Source organism: Misgurnus anguillicaudatus, chromosome 7 (genome assembly GCF_027580225.2).
Source record: "Misgurnus anguillicaudatus chromosome 7, ASM2758022v2, whole genome shotgun sequence".
Classification (NCBI taxonomy): Eukaryota; Metazoa; Chordata; class Actinopteri; order Cypriniformes; family Cobitidae; genus Misgurnus; species Misgurnus anguillicaudatus.
The window spans coordinates 18,944,326-18,964,663 of NC_073343.2; the positions used below are offsets into that span (position 1 = coordinate 18,944,326).

At 37.4% G+C, this 20,338-nt stretch overlaps 1 protein-coding gene across 3 annotated transcripts in view; it reads right to left on the minus strand.

Moving 5' to 3' along the window:
* The window catches only part of LOC129417771 (uncharacterized), a 30,640-nt gene extending 12,783 nt beyond the window's left edge, over positions 1–17,857 (minus strand). The window contains exons 1-4 of one of the 3 annotated variants that reach the window (XM_055172595.2): positions 17,390–17,857; positions 12,884–12,914; positions 9,158–9,244; positions 2,695–2,815 (exon numbers count right to left, since the gene is read on the minus strand). In XM_055172595.2, coding sequence (XP_055028570.2) covers positions 2,695–2,815; positions 9,158–9,244; positions 12,884–12,914; positions 17,390–17,542 — 392 coding nt within the window. In that variant the 5' untranslated portion in view covers positions 17,543–17,857. The remainder of the gene's footprint in view (positions 1–2,694; positions 2,816–9,157; positions 9,245–12,883; positions 12,915–17,389) is intronic. The other 2 variants (XM_073869495.1, XM_055172596.2) reach the window with 2 other exon arrangements.
* Between the last annotated feature and the right edge of the window lie 2,481 nt (positions 17,858–20,338).

A 20,338-nucleotide genomic window follows, 5' to 3' on the forward strand; every position in this document is an offset into this window, starting at 1 on the left:
AGTGTGGAGCATGTGCTGTTTTATTCCCTGAATATCAGACATCCCAAACTAAATTCATCTCTGAATTCCATCTCAATGATTTAAATCTAAATGGAATACAGAACATTTTTGCTTAAAACAAAAACAAAATTGAGCAAGCACATAAAAACTAGAAAATGGTTATTTTTATCAATTTTCATGTTAGTCCGACTTTGTAAGTAACTCGCAATTTTAGTATGAAATAGAGATGGTGAACTTTATGGATTGCAGCTTTAAGTTTAAAGGCAGGGTGCATGATTTTTGAAAAGCACTTTGGAAAAGGGAATCGGGATGAGTACCAAAACATACTGGCTGTTTCTCAATTCCAAGAACGCAAAGAACGGACTTGCGTTCTCGTGAAGACTGGTCTTGCCAGGTGACCTTGAAAGAATGAACTCAGGTCGCGAGAACACAGAACGCACTTGTGAGAATTGTGTGCAATCTTCCTGTTGGTCACCTGACCTGCCCAGATTTCAGCGCGCAAGTCTGCACTCAATGCGTCCTCGATATCAAGAACATATCTGAGTATTTTCATGTGTCCTCTGTACTTGTGTTCTTGAGAATTGGAATTTGACTTCGACAGTTAATGATGACTTAGAGCGAAATCACAAGGACGCAAGATCGCTGAAGAACGCATATTAAGAAACAGCCACTATAAGCCAATCAGCAGTAAGGGGCATGTCTATAACCGACATCATTGCCTGGGTTGCGTATGTGTGAGGCAGGTCTATCAAAAGAAGGTCCAGATTCTATTGGGGTAGGGGCGTGTTTGTTTAGGTGATTTTAAATGTCAACACTGGCTTTCAGAGATCATGCACCCCGCCTTTAAGTTTCAAATTTTGTGATGTCCATCAAAAATACTAACTCTCTACAAAGATCAAAAAAATAATAATAATATTGACATCAAAAATTATCATGTAAAAGGTGTTTTTGTGGCTTTGTGAGAGCAATGATATTGCTAAAAAGCTGACCACAACAAGTTTAGCATGACCATACTCATACTTGTCTTGAAGAGCTTTCCTCTTCATGTTTCCAGAGTTACCTTACCCAAAGACTTTAAAGGATTACATGCAAATGGTGTGGCTACCATCAAAGTTCATTGTTCTCTGAAACAGAATCTTATTGAGGCAGCAATAAAACAATCTCGTTCTCATTCAAGTTTAATGTCATCCTCATTCCTGTTGCACTAACAAGCTGTCCCCTTCCCTAGGACAATTAGGTTAAATGTGTTTAAGTTCCCAAACAGTGCCAATAGTGGAACATAAATGTCCTGGAGTGTATGTGGTAGTGGCCTAACAAAAGACTGCTTCATCATGTTAAGCCCCTGGAGGAAAGAGGACACCTGAGTCAGAGTGTCCCAGTAACATTTGAAACCTTGAAACTCACATACTGTAACACAAGTCACCTTTCCCTTCCTCGTTCTTTCTATGAGTGTGGGTTTGGCTCAGTATGAGGATTCCTAATTCCATGTTGTTATCGACTTGATTCATTACATAAGATAAAATAATATTACGATATCATTTTATTTTACAGTGCTTTAAGATGAAGGTTTCATGCATGTCATTGTTGTAGAAAAGCTAACATCTGACTGAAACAACACTTTTTTTCAAAGAACATGTATCTGATCATGTCTGTGAAATCAAGATTAAAGTCTCAAAATGTAAATATCAGATTGGGAGCATCAAAGTGGTCTTAGTTTTAAAAATGACTAAAATAGGTAATTTGTTTATTGGTGTAAATTATGGATTTTGAGATATACTCAAATTTTAATTCATAAAACTTAAATTAATGTTTTCATTATGTTAAATTTATTATTTTATTGACACTAGACTTTTTATTTTGCATCAAAAATTGAATAAAAATATTTTAATGATAAATCAATATTTAATATATTAAGATATCAAGATTATATGTGTACAGAATTGTATTTTGCAGGATCATTTTATGTATAAAACAGTAAATCACACAAAAAGCTGTCAGCAAAAATATACCGACCCTGGTGTGTTCTGTGCCAAATCACATAAGACCGATTTTATACCAGACGCCGACTAAATAAATATCCTTTTATTATCTTAACTGTTTCAAGCTAATAAATAATATATGACAGGAATCATGAAACACTCTTGATCAGTATACATGCTTGATGAAAATTAGGGTAGACTTGGGCTAGTTAGAGCCACAGATCTCAATGTTGGTTTAGTTTTAAAAGTGAGTTTCTGTAAAGGCACATACCATTAATGCAAATTACATACAGTACAGTATATACTGTACAGAAACATCAAAACATTGATTTGCTAGCTAAAATTGTACTGTAATGTAAAAATGTGACATGTTGATCCTATCAAACATTAATGGAAAATAGCCTTGTCCTGAGAGCACAGTTCAATATGTAATTATTATGGTGATAATGAAATAATGAGGCTAGAAAAAAAAATAATTTTCCATAATAAAACATGTCTGACAATTTAGGAATATGTAATTGTGCAATTTCTATAAATTTTGACTCAATCGCAATATAGTACTTGTAACAAATTACTTTTGTGACAACAAGTCCCGGTCTCCCTTGTTATTTTTTACCATTGTGCTACTTGATATAACTCTTCAATTTATGTCAAACTGTAACTTTAAAGCTGGTGAGAAACAACTGCACGTGTTTACAGTCATCATGACTCTTACCTTTTGCTCATGATGCAGAGCTGGGCCAGCCGCTCAAGATCCTGGGCCTGTGAAGTCTGTTCTGATAACTCCTCCTGGGACAAACATCCTGACGTTCCCAGAGACCTGTCTTCCTGAGACCCTGATTCAAGCAAAATCTGTCAGAAACCTCGCAGGTGATACAAGCACAGCCAGAGACTCACATACAGAATGTCAACAAGACTATTACTAGACAATAACAAAAAGAGAGCATGAGTGGAAGAGACGACGGGAAAGAGAGAGAGAGAGAGAGAGAGAGAGAGAGAGAGAGAGAGAGAGAGAGAGAGAGAGAGAGAGAGAGAGAGAGAGAGAGAGAGAGAGAGAGAGAAAGTGAGAGAGGGAGGTTCTGTAAGGACAAAGGACAGGTGATCATTGAGGCCACACCCATACATTCAAATACTCAAGATAATGCAAACGTATGAAAAACAAAAGCTAAATCCTTAACCAAAACTAATAAATAACAAACCTTTAACTAGCAATTTAGACTTCAAGCAAAACAATCAACAATGACATTGTGGCGAGCAGGACGGGCGCTCCCACGGCTTTCACCCGTGCTGCTCGCCACAGACATTCAAATAAAATTTCTGACCTGCATTCAAAATAAAAAGGGCTAAATGTTAAGCCTGATATTTGCCATATGCATTGCTGTCCAATAGTGGCAGGATGATGGATTTTGATTTAAAAAAGTTATCTTACAATTACAGTAGGCTGTACAGTTTTAAACAGTAGATAATCTTTTAATTTAATTAAAAAAAATTGGCATTTTTTAGTTGTCACATGAATATGTTAAAGGGGTCATATTATGAGATATTTTTAAGATGTAAAATAAATCTTTGCTGTCCCCAGAGTGTGTATGTGAAGTTTTAGCTCAAAATACCATATAGATAATTTATTATAGCATGTTAAAATCGCTAATTTGTAGGCCTGTGCAAAAGTGTGCCGTTTTTGGGTGGGTCATTTAAAATGCAAATTAGCAGATGAAATGCAAACACTGATCACAATGATGGTGTTTTTTTGTCATTGAAACTCAATTGTGCTGTCAAGTCCTTCTTTTCTCCCTCTTTCTCTCTGAACTAAATGTCAGTGCTGTGGTTGCATAGTGCAGATAAAGGGGGCGGTATTATTGTAATTCGCCTTGCGATCTACCTCACAAAACAGGCGAAATCTGAACGACCTAATTTTTCACATGCTTGCAGAAAAGGGCTTACTCAAATTAAGTTACTGGGTTGATCTTTATCACATTTTCTAGGATGATAGAAGCACTGGGGACACAATTATAGAACTTAAACATGAAAAAAGTCAAATTTTCATGCTATGACCCCTTTATTGGTGAGACATTGATTTAAATTGCATGCACAATGCTCATAATAAATAAGACTTGTGGTTACTCTTTGTATACAAAAATTGCAAAAAAGGTCCCCAGCTGTCACTGCTACAGCACCCTTTAGGTCATAAAATGTACCATTTAGGTACAGATATGTACACTCGTCTAAAGGATTATTAGGAACACCTGTTCAATTTCTCATTAATGCAATTATCTAATCAAGCAATCACATGGCAGTTGCTTCAGTGCATTTAGGAGTGTGGTCCTGGTCAGGACAATCTCCTGAACTCCAAACTGAGTGTCAGAATGGGAAAGAAAGGTGATTCAAGCAATTTTGAGCGTGGCATGGTTGTTGGTGCCAGACAGGCTGGTCTGAGTATTTCACAGTCTCCTCAGTTACTGGGATTTTCACACACAACCATTTCTAGGGTTTACAAAGAATGGTGTGAAAAGGGAAAAACATCCAGTATGCGGCAGTCTTGTGGGCAAAAATGCCTTGTTGATGCTAGAGGTCAGAGGAGAATGGGCCGACTGTTTCAAGCTGATAGAAGAGCAACTTTGACTGAAATAACCCCTCGTTACAACCGAGTTATGCAGCAAAGCATTTGTGAAGCCACAACATGCACAACCTTGAGACGGATGGGCTACAACAGCAGAAGACCCCACCGGGTACCACTCATCTCCACTACAAATAGCAAAACGAGGCTACAATTTGCACAAGCTCATCATAATTGGACAGTTGAAGACTGGTAAAATGTTGCCTGGTCTGATGAGTCTCGATTTCTGTTGAGACATTTAGATAGTAGAGTCAGAATTTTTCGTAAATAGAATGAGAACATGGATCCATCATGCCTTGTTACCACTGTGCAGGCTGTTGGTGGTGGTGTAATGGTGTGGGGAATGCTTTGTTGGCACACTTTAGGCCCTTAGTGCCAAATTGAGCATCGTTTAAATGCCACGGCCTACCTGAGCATTGTTTCTGACCATGTCCATCCCTTTATGACCACCATGTACCCATCCTCTGATGGCTACTTCCAGCAGGATAATGCACCATGTCACAAAGCTCAAATCATTTCAAATTGGTTTCTTGAACATGACAATGAGTTCACTCTACTAAAATGGCCCCCACAGGCACCAGATCAACCCAATAGAGCATCTTTGGGATGTGGTGGAACGGGAGCTTCAAGCCCTGGATGTGCATCCCACAAATCTCCATCAACTGCAAAAAGCTATCCTATCAATATGGGCCAACATTTCTAAAGAATGCTTTCAGCACCTTGTTGAATCAATGCCACGTAGAATTAAGGCAATTCTGAAGGCGAAAGGGGGTCAAACACAGTATAAGTATGGTGTTCCTAATAATCTTTTAGGTGAGTGTATATAATATGAATACTGTATACCTTTGAGGTACTAATATGCAATCTCTAGAAACAAAGTTGTACTTGTTGAAAGAGTACTACCCAAATAGGGACCTGCATAACTTCATTTATCCACTGAAAAGGCCATTTGGTTCAAAGTAATTTCATTTAAGGAGCCTGTAGTTTCAGAGAAAGAGGTTCAGCATCATTTTTTGCTGAGCCAAATAAAAACTACTAAATTATAAAAAGGCTATACTGTAAATTCTCAGCTGAGTATATATAAGCCTTTAGGCTAGAGGGAAGAAATCATGCCAGGACTCAACCAAAGCGCTGAATCAGGCAGCGTTTCCATGGTACTCAACAGCTCTTTATGAGGTAATGTATAGCTTGGTCATTTATCTCCCTGTTCTCTCTGGCCATGCTAAAGCTCTGCGCTGCCTCAGCAGCATGCAGGCAGTTTGAGGAACGGCAGACTACTGCCAGGCAGCAGATTGATGTTTCTTATTCATCCATGAATACTGGTGCATCTCAGGGCAAATGAAGATGAACTTCAGTCACTGTACAATAAATAGACTCCTACTCTCTGACATTATAGCATAGGGACAGATTCTGCCATTGGATCAATAACGTTTCTGTGTGTTGTCTACTGTATGTTAAAGAAATTTTTGTCAAATAAATGGGATATATTAACGATTAAAGATCTTTGCACCTTGTGTCTGGAATACTCGTCCGTTAAAAAATAAATACGACCTCATGTTCAATTACACTTACACAACTTTGGTCCATCATAAAATCAGATCAGGTTTGATTTACTGTGTTTTTCGCATCCATAGCAAGCACTTTGAGAGGTGTTTTGACACCAAAGGCACTGTACAAGCGAACGCCAAAATGAATAATATTGTCGGACAAGTTGATCCACACACCACATCATCTTGCAACACAAAGTATGACAAACAAAGTGAGGAATACAAAGGGACGGAATATAAAGACAGATAGAAAGTGCCCCCACCAGGAACTGAGAAAGCTGCCTTGCTCAAATTAGCTTACACGATACACTCAAAAAAAAAAAAAAAAACTAGTGCTAAATAACACTAAAAGCTCGTCATCATAGTGGAATAATTTTTAGTGCTTTAAAGCACCGATGATGAAGCACCTATAAAGAACCATCTGCGGGTGATACACTCTCAGAAATTAAGGTTCAAAAGTTGTCACTGGGACACTACCCTTTCAAAAAGGTACACCTTTGTACCCAAAGAGTGCATATTGGTACTTCAAAGGTACATTGGCAGTTCAAAGATACATATTTTTATCTAAAGGGGGTCGCACACCGGCCAAGCAGCTCAGCGCCACGCAGCGTCGCTCAAAAAAACCCCGAACACATTGTTTTCTCTGTATATACGCACACCGGCAACGCCATGTGGCGCCTGTCCGCGCCGCCCAGCTTTGACTCAGGAAGTTGCTCAAATCCCTGTCAAGCCACACAGCACCACTCACATAGTTTAACATTAAATAACATCATATTTGTTTCAAATTATTAACGATTAACATTGGCTGCTAACGTATATTTTGCATTTTGAAGTAGACGCTATCTGACAAAGTGCACTATTTAATGTGCACTTCCGGTTTACGATACCTCAGAGTTGTCCTAGACGCGACTCGATGCGGCGCGACGCTGAGCTGCGCAGCAGGTGTGCGATCCCCTTAAATGGTACATATTAGCGCCTTTTTTAAAGGGTACTGCCCCAATGACAGCTTTGTACCTTGCCTATTTTTGACAGTGTAGCACCACTAAAGCACCAGATATGGTTCTATATAGCACAATACGCAGGTGCTACATAGGTGCTATGTGGCACGTACAATTATTCCCCTATGATTACGAGCCAGTGAACCACTTTTAGCACTGTTTGTTTTTAGAGTGTAGCTTGTTGCTATCTATCCATTCACAGCGAATAGTACCAAGCCCCTAAGGTGACATTGGAGTAAAAAATCTAAAGTTTAGTTTCGTGTGCTCATGTAAACTTTCATGTGCTCAGGCAAAACCTTCTTGTGCAGAATTTTTCTTAAGGTTAGTTTCTCGTGCTCACATGAATCTATCACATGACGCGTGCGCACGTGAAAGTAAAAGTTTCACGTGCGCACGCGATAGATTCACGTGAGCATGCAAAAATTGAGCTTAAAAATATTAAGATTTTTAAAGACTTTAGATTTTTTTACTCCAATGTCACCTTAGGGGCTTGATATTATTTACTTGGTACCACTGGCGGCTGGTGACTTCTTTTTTTGAAGCACACGATGTGAAGTTCGTCACAACATGTAGGTAGCTTGTCATGTGTGTGGTTCGTCATTTCAAAATATGTGTTCTGCGCTTTGAGAGATCGTGTGTGCATCACGTGTCATGCAAAAATAAGTGCCTGTTGCCTTGAACTTGAACTTGAAAGGAGACGCTCGCGTGTGCCAGATACTTGCACAATCGCATGCGTAATCAGAGTTTACTGTTAAGGGAGTGTCTTGCAGGTATTTAGGGAACGTGAGCGTTTCTTTTAACATAAACGGTTTTGACGCGACTCCAGCAGGCACTTATTTTGACAAAACACGTGATGCACACAGGATCCCTCCACACGTATGACACACACTTTGGAAAAGGGAACCACCCACGTGACAATCCGAACACTTATGTTGAATTAGCGCATCCTCGGAAGAGCAGTCACGAGTCGCCACTGCTTGGTACTAAACGGTAGTTTCATGTGCGCACGCGCTAGTTTCACGTGCGCACGCGAAACTAAACTTTATTTTATTTTTGCTCCATGTCCCCATAGGGGCTCTGTAGAATTGTGCTAACGTTACAGACTTCGTTTTGTATTGTTTTGCCAATTTTTTTGCAACGGATGAATTAATATGCATTGGATACAGTGTACAAGGTTTGTGTGCGTGACATATTTGTAAGATAACAAATACGAAAAAACGCATACGAAAATTTAAAAAATAGGAGGAAAATTGACTACAGTGTGCAATGCTCTTAAGTGGTGCAAGGCCACTTGGGTGTTCTAAGTGATTTTGCTGTGTGGTTGCTGTACTATTCTTGATCATTGGCACAATGTTGATGCAGTTACTGTAGCTAAGATTGTAGTACAACAATTGAATGAAATTCTACAAAGTTATATAAATTAGCCACAATTCAAGTCTGAATTTTAACAAACACCATAATTACCACAATATGATTACTGTTATGTGTGTGTGTTTTTTACAAAACCTTAACATTGCTTAGTATGCTTAGTATAAGCAATAGGAATCAAGCTTTAGAAAGCACTCATGATAGCTGTTTTTAGACAGTCTAAATTTCTACATAAAATGTACATTCTGTAAAAATATAACCTTGATATCTTTAATATTGTCTGAGTAAGGTCATGTCAACGATTGAAATAAAGGTGAAATCAATAATTAAAATCAATTTTAGAGACTTTTGCATGAATTTCATAGGCAGGGTCACAAACAAGACCTAATATAAAGTGTCCTATAATTTGTAACATGTTTACATATACTGTATATTCAGCATTTGTCTGATGATAAAGTATTTAAAAAAAAAACCTTTGTGTAAGTCTGAAAGTCAACTATCTTTGCTACCCAAGAGTTCAATAAAACTTATATACTTATATATCCACAGACAGCTTTTAAATCTCTTGTACACATTGATCAAAGAGACATGTATCCACTGAATAGCACCATAAAAGAAGCGCTTATGTAAAGCCATAAAAAGTGGACCTGCCTGTGCTTCCCTGCAGCGAGGTGAGCTCGATCAATGCCACTTCGTAGAACATCTTCTCCGCCTGAATGAACTGCAGAGCTTTCCCATCTGATTTTATATGAGTGAAGGATTAGACATGCTTGTCACCAGAAATAGCCTTTTGTTATGATCACACACGGCACCAATAAGTCAGACTCTGTGAAATTCTGATTTGTTCAGCCGCCAAGCATCACCAGATATAACAGAAAAGAAGTTATTGAAAGTGTTCACTGGACACTTAATGTATCGCCTGAATGGAAAACAAGATACTTTTTCAAATTTATATTCTAGCTTGAGGCCTGTGTGCTATTTTGATTCCTCTGTGTTTGTGTCACCCACTATTTATCTCTAAAGACACACAGCTTGTGGTGGTGCTAGAAATAGACAGTGAAGAGTATTTCCAAAGGCCTGGAAAGGGGGGTGGGGTGTTTTGTGCGATAATATTTGCTCATAACATGTGTCATTACAGAGCCTTGGCCAGGAAGGAAATGTTCTTAAAATAGACATGAATGGCTTTTTATTTTTATGTGCAGGGACTCTATTTTGGTATCAAGTTCACCTGGAACCCTTCTTAGAATCTTAAAAGTTGTGATAAATTGAAATGATGTTTAATGTTTTTGGTAAAACATCTTCTTTAAATAAATTTTCTTTAAAATATTTTTTAATTTACAAAGGCCCAACTATGTACCATTTAGGTATATGTTCATCTGGTACCAATATGTACCTTTGAGGTACTAATATGAACTCCTTAGGCGCAATATGAAAGTTACTGTATTGCTTTTAAACAAAAGCAAAACGAAAATTTTGTAACATGAGCAAGATATTTCCAGGTGTCCCAGGCATATTTTTAGATCCCAGCTGGGTGATGAACATGTGAATTTGCTGACTAACAGGATGATTTTGAAAGTGATAAATCTATTTGTGGTGCATGTGATGAGAACGGCTAAATAAATGGTGGCACGAATGTATTCCGCATTGATTTTGTAATAAATTTTGCTTTTTAATTCAGCATTTCCTTCCTCTCTGTACTCAGCTTGATTAAAAGTCTGTGTCCTTGTGCGTCATATTTTTGAAATATTTGTAAATGTATTCATGACACAAGCAATGCTCTCACTGTTGGATGAGATCAGCATTTATAGAGCTTGAAACTGCTATTTTACATGTGTGAATGAGGCGTGGACATAAAAGCATTCTGCACTGACAATGAAATTTATATTAGTTTACAATATAAAATATGACCAAAGAGCTGGCAAGAACTACGCATTGGAATGCTTATGACTAAATAATCCTGTAATGTAGTACATTATTGTATAGTATGTCACTGGTTATGTATCAGTAAGACACTGGACTGCTATTTTTGTGCTATGATTTGTTTTGCTTTGATTTTTTAACACTTGTCACAATAAGTTTTGTGACAACATCAATGCTATCTCTGAGACTTCAGAAGACATGATAAAAGAAGATTTTAAAATGTGTTAGAAGGGTTGGAATGGTTTAAATTAACATTTGAGACGGACCAAAACGTGACATGCATTCGACCTGTCAAAACATGTTACCACCATTATTAGCAGATGATAAATCTATTTAAACATGCACAATTGAGTTAAATCTTCTATCCCTTAAAATAATTTGTCAGGCATAAATAAAAAATAAATGGAATTTAGAATTGAATCTTTAGCATTTTTCCATAGCTTGCTTAATCCACTGCCTCTGATAACTGCTTCTTTGATTAAGCTGTTACTGACTGCTGGTCTGGGATCAGTTTCACCAACCCAAATTCAAATCTCAAATCTAATCTGCCTACTTCATAAAAAGGCTCTCTACTGGATTATACCTAAAAAGTCATGAACATGAAGGAGATTTTATGCACATTTCATTAAGTGTCATTTGTTCAATGATGTCATTTTTAATGCAAATATGACATTGTTTGATATGTCTTTGTTATGAGAACTTGACATAAACCAATACATCATAACTTGTAATAAATCTGTCATAAACATGACATGGCAGAATAAATATCAAACGTAAGAAACTATCTAGCTTTATAGGTTAACATTATATTAAACTGTCATTTAAATATTATTGTTAATACTTTGTTAATTTTTTATTTATGTAATAAATCACCAGAATTAGCAACGATATGGACCAAAGGCTGCTTAACCAATATTGTACTGTTTTTATTAATTTCATGTGAATGGGTTTCCAAATGCAAAAATTAAAATATAATTTTATCAATTTTAATTATTATTATTATTATTGAATCATTGCTTTTATTTCTTAAACACCTGGAGGAACACTGTAAAAAAAATCCGTAGAAATTGCAGCTGGGTTGCCGGTAACTTACAGTAGATTTAAATGTATGCTTTTTACTGGCAACATTTTGTTCAAAGTTAAATTAACATTAAACATTTACAAGTCTTTGTCTTTACAGAGTAAAACTAAAAAAACAGCATCATGCAAAACATTCTGGGAAACAAAATCTGAAGCAAAAAAACAGAAAAGGGTTGATGATGATTTCTGGTTCCCAGAATGCTTTGCATGAGGCTGTTATTATATAGTTTTATTCTGTAAATATAAAGACTTGTTAATATTTAAAATTTATTTAACTTTGAACAAACTCTTGCCAGCAAATAACATAAATTTAAATCTACGGTAAATTACCGGCAACCCAGCTGCAATGACATTGTAATTTCTACTGAATTTTTTTACAGTGAACTTTAAAAAAACATGAACTTGAGAATATTCATGATGCCTAGTACTTTGACGTTAGCTCTGCCCTGTTGCTGCGAAATCGTAATAAACTCGAAAAAGACGAAAAAAATGCTGCCATTTTCATTTGAGATTTAAAAGGGACTAAAGCAATCAAAAATTTGTGTACAGATTATGAAATAAATTAATTTTTTTACAGGACTGGGCACCATAAAAATGCCTAGGGATGCCAATGCTTGGCTGGAAGGGCGGGCTAAGCCCCCAAGGCACCCTCCTTGATGCCGGGCCTGTGCATCACCCACATTCAAATAGCCTACTGTATATTTTAATCACCCCCCTGCATGCATTTTTAAAGCAGACTGTTTTGTATGCACTTACATTACTTATTCAATTAAATGATAAAATCTACACCCATTATTTCTCTTTAATGCAATTACACAGTAATCACATTTTTCGTAAGTCCACCACTATTTACTAGCACACTGTCAGAGCACATATCAGAACAAATATGTTAAAACCGATTCACATGTAATTGGCTTTTAATTGAAAAAGAGATCAACAATGTTCTTGGTTAATGACTCAGGTCAGGCAAATGACCCATTTTAACACAAAACTAAAACACTCTTGAACCCGAACTCTATGCCTTTGTAATTGAGAGGCCTGTGCGTTATGGCAGAATGTATGTCATGTTACACTTGCAGTTAATTGCAGTCTATAGATGAATAATGACAGTGGGGCATGTGCTGGGTTAATTAGATGTGATGCTCTTTCAGTCAACGTGATAAATGCCTACAAATCCTCTTAGCAGAAAGACCACACTTGTAAAGCCGTAAGTCCCTGCTGCAAACCTGCACGATTGTTTGCATGCAAAGTATCAAACCTAGCAAGTGTGTTTTACTTCAGGCATGCAGATAAATAAAAAGTATTACTTTATGTTCATTGCATTATGGGGTAGGGGGGGCTGGCAAGAGTTCACAAGAGTTTCATTGAAAAGGATACAATTCTTCACATCAATGTACAGTTCAGCAATCTGTATGGAGAAAATCAAACAAAAACAAAAATCAGACCAAACCAAACTTGAACTGCTACAAAATATGCCAAATTCAACATAAAATATGGCATATCCACTTTTGGATATGCCATAAAATAAGGTGATAAAAATAAGCTGACACTTTAGTCTTTATGTATATTGTACAAATATACAACCTACACATGCTTATTTGAATTACGAACCTCTGCCTACATTTCTGCATAACCTGAAATATGTTCCTCCTGTTACATACAGTATCATTGCATATTTAGGTTGGAGTGTCCACTAGAGGCACTGGGGCGCTTGTTTTTCTTCGTTTTGATGCGGGTTCATTCAAGGTTACAAAGCAGGCAATACTAAATATTATTCTTTAGTTCATGCTTGTATAACTGTGGTGGATAAACGTATGATGTCATCACTGTCAGAATTGATCGCGTTCGGCCAAGGTTGATATGTGAAGAACTTGTTGTTTACAGAAATCATAGTGGAGACAGTAATAAATGAAGTACATCTGTTTGTTTTGGTCAGCTGTGTTTTATTAAAATTAAACTGCACAGATAAATCTCTGTGTCTGCTTTGTAATTTTTTTAAATCTTGCATCAAAACAGATTAAACAATTCATCAAAAGATGGGCAAAAAAGTAGGCAGAGGTAGGCCTACACACAGTATGGCGAGTAAGCCTGGGCTGCATATAAATATTGTACATTGCAAAGAGAAAACAATCTAAATTAATCTGAAGATCTTTCCAAGGGCACATAGGTTTTCATTGTACAGTATTTTATTTAGGAGTCATGTTAAATGTTTTACCATATGTTTTCTGTGCAACTGTTGTGGACTGTACTATGAATTATTTTATGCTAGTTTGTTATTGTGCCATAAAATATCTGGGCAGAATTAGATTGACTTCCTTGGTAAAACTGCTGTTAGTTCATATTCTTTCTTACACAGCAAAACATTTTTAATATTGGTGTAAAATAAGACACAACATTTTGGGATGCATAACGATTAATCGTGATTAATCTATAGCAAAATAAGTTTTTGTTTACATCATATATGTTTGTAAACTGTGTATAATAATTATGTATATACAGTGAGGAAAATAAGTATTTGAACACCCTGCTATTTTGCAAGTTTTCCCACCCAGAAATCATGGAGGGGTCAGAAACTGCCATCGTAGGTGCATGTCCACTGTGAGAGACATAATCTAAACAAAATGATGTATGATTTAAACTATTTATTTGTATGATACAGCTCCAAATAAGTGTTTGAACACCTGAGAAAATAAATGTTAATATTTGGTACAGTAGCCTTTGTTTGCAATTACAGAGGTCAAACGTTTCCTGTAGTTTTTCACCAGGTTTGCACACATTGTAGGAAGGATTTTGGCCTACTTCTCCACACAGATCTTCTTTAGATCAGTCAGGTTTCTGGCCTGTCACTGAGAAACATGGAGTTTGAGCTCCCTCCAAAGATTCTCTATTAGGTTTAGGTCTGGAGACTGGTTAGGCCATGGCAGAACCTTGACATGCTTCTTAAAGAGCCACTCTTTGGTTATCCTGGCTGTGTGCTTCGGGTCATTGTCATGTTGCAACCCTATATCACGAAATGATGTACCTATAGGCATGTATGGACCAGCGTGACAATGTCACGTTTTGCCGCGTTAGAGCGTGAGCATGTCACGCTTTTCTGTTTGTGTCACTGTCACATATTGGTTACTCAACTTTTTTGTCCTATTTTCAAACCATTGTCGCTTCGGTTTAGGGTTAGATTTGGTGCTTGAGTTAGTATGTCACTTTAAGTATTGGTTTGTAAAAAAAAGAAACATGACTTATTCTTTTATATTTTCTAAACTTTAACCAATTGTCGCCTGACATTGGGGTTAGAGTTGGGTTTTGTCATTTTATGTAAATCTAACCCTAAACCGAAGCGACAATGGTAAGAAATTAGGATAAAAAAGTTGAGTAACCAATACGTGACAGTGACACAAACAGAAAACGGGTGACATGCTCACGCTCAAACGCAGCAAAACGTGACACTGTCACACTGGTCCATATGTGCCTATAGCTACATAATTTCGTGATATTGGGTTGCATGTTGGAAGACCCAGCCTCGACCCATCTTCAATGCTCTAACTAAGGAAAGGAAGTTGTTCCCCAAAATCTCGCAATACATGGCCCTGGTCATCCTCTCCCTAATACAGTGCAGTTGCCCTGTCCCATGTGCAGAAAAACACCTCTAAAGCATGATGCTAGCACCCCCATGCTTCACAGTAGGGATGGTGTTCTTGGGATGGTACTCCTCATTCTTCTTCCTTCAAACACGTTTAGTGGAATTATGACCAAAAAGTTATATTTTTGTCTCATCTGACCACATGACTTTCTCCCATGACTCTTCTGGAACATCAAAATGGTCATTGGCAAACTTAAGACGGGCCTGGACATGTGCTGGTTTAAGCAGGGGAACCTTCCATGCCAGGCATGATTTCAAACCATGACGTCTTAGTAATCTGGTCCCAGCTCTTTTCAGGTAATTTAGGTCAGCTCCTCCCGTGTAGTTCTGGGCTGATTTCCCACCTTTCTTAGGATCATTGAGACCCCACGAGGTGATCTTGCATGGAGCCCCAGTCCAAGGGAGATTGACAGTCATGTTTATCTTCTTCCATTTTCCATTCCAACAGTGGACCTTTTTTCACCAAGCTGCCTGGCAATTTCCCCGTAGCCCTTTCCAGCCTTGTGGAGGTGTCCAATTTTGTCTCTAATGTCTTTGGACAGCTCTTTGGTCTTGGTCATGTTAGTAGTTGAATTCTTACTGATTGTATGGGGTGGACAGGTGTCTTTATGCAGCTAGTGACCTCAAACTAATTTAGGATAATAAATGAAGTGGAGGTGGACATTTTAAAGGCAGACTAACAGGTCTTTGAGGGTCAGAATTCTAGCTGATAGACAGGTGTTCAAATACTTATTTGCAGCTGTATCATAGAAATAAATAGTTAAAAGATCATATATTCGGATTTCTTGATTTTTTTTAGATTATGTCTCTCACAGTGGACATGCACCCACGATGACAACCCCAGACCCCTCCACGATCTCCAAGTGGAAGAACCTGCAAATGTATATACAGTACATATGTAAACATTTCTTAAATATATACATGCATGTGTGTGCATTTATCTAAGGTTATTATACACAGTTCACGCACATATATGATGTAAACAAAAACTTTTATTCTAAATTAATCGCGGTTAATAGTTATGCATCCCTAAACAGGAACATTCGTTTTTCAAACTCATCATTTCAGAATGCTTGTGATATTAATAGCTAATTCCAAATACTATTTTTTGCTACTAATTTCAGAATCAGCTCTGTCTGGTTATTATCATACCACACATTCCAGTAGTCTTGTGTAAGAGCCACTGTTTATGTTCTGGACGTTTCCTGGGACACTCGTGAGTTTCTCAAGAGGGTGTAATAGACAAACCAGAGTGTGTGATCACGGATGAGGGTTTTTATCTGACTCACTTTCAACAAGTTGAACCCATGACTAAAAATATGAAAAGGAAACATTTATAGAACCACTCTAGGATAAATTGACCCATCTGTTTTATGGAAACATACATTGGAAACATGTTGTACAGACTTTTATACAGCAACACAATGCTAAACAAAAGTTTAAATCCACATTAACTTAAACACATCTTGTGCTGTGCCCTGGCAAACAAATGTGCTAATCTGTGTCAACAAACTCTTTGCATACAAGTGAATGTGTGTTTGCTCTGCTCAGGAACCTGCATGCATGTACTGTACACTATAAATGATTGAGAATGCATTTACCAGTGTAAAATATGCATCGACTGATTCAGGCTGGTTTTAGGTTAGTGTGTCATTGCATCATTAAGAATGCACATGCATGTTACAGTAGGTAGGTAGGTATCTTTATTAATACTAACGAGGGTAAATATAGTTGCGGAAACAGGAAATTCACCCATCCATACACACATACATAAAGCATTGCATGTACAAATATAAAAAGTCATGACAATGTGCCTCATAACCTATGCTCATCCTTCCCAAATAGGAACTGTGCCAAGCGTAGCCAAAGGTTTCATCTCTTACTATTTTAATTAATTAACTCAATTGCTGCTGGAACAAAAGTATTCCTGTATCGTCTGATTCTTCACCTTGGGGCCACAATCTGGCAGGCGGAGCAAAGTAGCTGAAATTCAGCATGTTAAGGACGGGAACAATCTCCGATTTATACAGCGACGGATGTCTGTTTTTGCATGACTGAGAGATGCATGCAGATTTGAACTCTGCATTAGATATTTCTACCGGACTGTACTGTATGTGATACACACCAACACAGCGCACATGCAGAGACGTTAGATGTTTTAGCCTGGGTTAAATTTAAAACCCATTTAATCATTTCTATCCCATAATGCATCAATATGAGTACCATCCTACAGACTCGGGGCTCACCTGATGCAGGCAGTTGGGTAGTGATTGGAAGCTCTGCACATGTGTCAGCCCCAGCAATGAGCTCAGGAAGCAATGCAGAGCAGCTTGGGAGTCTCCTTTTTGCTGAAGCTGCCTGCCCAGTTCAAACAAACCCTCACGGCTCCCGTTCAGCATCCCGTGCCTGGGATGGCCCGCCAGAGAGACCTACTGTGCTTGTTCAAGTGCCAGACTACACTTACGTCTCCCATCTGAGCTGCAGCATAGGCATTGAGAAGCAGTCAGTCCAGAGGCATGGAGCACCACAGAGAAGGCAAAAAAGACAACGTGAGTGTGGGGAGAAAGCAAAAATAACGATCCGTCGCTGCACAATCGAAACCGGAAAAGATTGCAGCTTCTCATCTCCCTCCTCTCACGCTCTAAGGGTGAAGGGCAGGAGGCGTGGGTGCGTGGGAGGGAGGAGAGAGGGATTGTGGGGAGGAGGAGACGCCAATGCTCAGTGCCCGCCTACACAGCATCACAAAGAGCAGAGGAGGAAATCAGGACGTGGGGATTTGCCGTTTGAGTGACACTGATCACAGCCAATTGTATAAGTAAGAACTTACTGTATTAGCTCAGTTTTACAGGAAATGAAATTTGAATTTCATTTTTTGAAGGGTTTGTTTGTAACACCTGCAAGAAAATTTTGTTTAGACAAAAATAATTCAATAAAAGGTGGATGTTGTTTAGATAGATATCCACAAATTTATTCATCCACGATCCTTCAATTGACCATCCTTATGCATAAATTCATATAAATTTATTTTTTTCAAAAGGGCTGCACAACTAATACAAAAAATCATAATTGTTAGTTATCTCCCCTTATATTGGATTAACATTTATCATTTTGATTAATAGTATCTACATTGTTTTTATTTTATTATCATTGTATCCACCTGTTTCTTGACGTAAATGTGGGCGCCACCATCTTTGAGCTTTCCTGTTTATGACTTCCGGTGAGCCACTAAAGCTATTGGTAGTCTATTGCTAAGGACACAATGTGCCATTTTGACTGGCTGTTTAATGTTTATGATGAAATCCAGGAAGACCAGCATAATTTGTGCAGTTAGGGGTTGTCATAATAGCTAATACATATGCAGTAAATCTCTACAAAACATTTGTTTTAACCATAATCCATGCACAAGAACTGAATGTGTGTGTGGCGCACATGCACTCATGATCTGTATTTACAAATCCATCCAGTGAAACCTTTCATAGAAACTGCCAGTAAACAATAAATACAATAATTGTTTAAAAACAACTAATATTATGCTGATAAAAATGTGCTGATTTATTTATTCTGCCTCTATATATTATTACAAAAATGCGATTGCACTACAGAATATATACGACATAATCTGCTTAGTTAATGTTTATAATATTTTGTAATGTGTTTGCGCGTACTTTTGTTAAATTTTAAATTTTAAATGTCTCCAGCTAGTGCGTAAGAAGCGATGTAATCATATTTTCATAAAACGAAAACAATACTCAATACATGTAGTAGTTTAATATGTTTATTATGGTTTGTTCAAATAACTTACAATGTGTTGAATGAGAAAGATACTGCTGACTGTGTCGGACCGTGTGAAGTGCGACGTGTCGCCATAAAAAAGGCTATTAAAAATTGCCATCTAAAAAAACCTCACACCAGAGGGACAGTTGTGACATTTTAAACCAGCCCCTGAAAAGTTAAAAACACGAAGTCTTAGTAAATTCCATGAAAAAACACTCGACTGACTGACCCATTGTACAGATACTGGTATGTCTCTGTGCTTTTATATTTGGGCATTGAAGACCTGTCACCTCCGATCATAACATAAAATGATTGAATATATCTTCATATATCAAGCCACTTCTTAATTTCGTCCTCACACTGGTTTATACATGACAGGTGTAGTAAATATTAACTGTTTAAATCATGTTTTATGCGTGCTCCCACTACACTGTTTTCTACTGGCTGGCTACTGAACCGGAAGTCTCGCACCGGAAAGGAAATACGTCACATCACTTACTTCCGCGTTCGAGAAAAAGGTAACTGTGTTAGTAGTGTTACATTTAACCCCGCTGTATAACATGTTTTCATACTAAAAGTTGCTGACATGTTTCAAAATGGTGTCAATGTTGTTCAATATCTTAATGAAAACACATCAAAACGTTTTTACAAAATTTACATAAGATCATCTTTTGAAAGTAAGAGAAAAATACCAAAAGCACAGATTGCTCGGTCCTGTATAAATATGTAGTAGCCGTGTAACAATTAACCCTGCATTAAATTGTGCCCACTCACCCCAACTAATATAACGAAGGCCTTGTCCTGGCTTAATCTGAATGGACCTCTTAAGGTATAGGCATATTTTCTGCACATATTAAAACTTATCATCTCCCCTTTGCACGTATATAGCATCATAACATAAATGTGTAAATATGTAGATAGGCCTAAGTATATTTTGTACAGTTATTGCGTTCTTAGTTATGATACTGACTCTGTGTACTAATAGATGCTTATTAGAAAATTAATAAAAAATGGTAATAAATAAAAACAAATATTAGTACTGTATATCTATTAAAATGAACAATTATTACAAAGAGACGGTATTCTGTAGCCTACATGGGCTCTTTATGGTCTAAACAAAGACATCAAATATTTATTTGCAGGGTGCGGTGACTTCACATGTTTACCGTTCTCTCATACTCTAAATATGAATGCTATCCTCGAGGCTTATGTCCCTCAAACTAAAGCAGCTTGGAAGTCCAAAAACTTTAATTATGTTCTTTGTATCAATTAGATAAAAACCAGTGTGACCTCATGACCGCATAACTTCACCTGGACCCTGTAACTAAATCAAAAGGTTTCCTCTCTATTTTACCGTGTGAATAATTCAGCTGTGTATTTTCTCAAATAATGGATTGAAAACATAAAACAATTAAAGAATA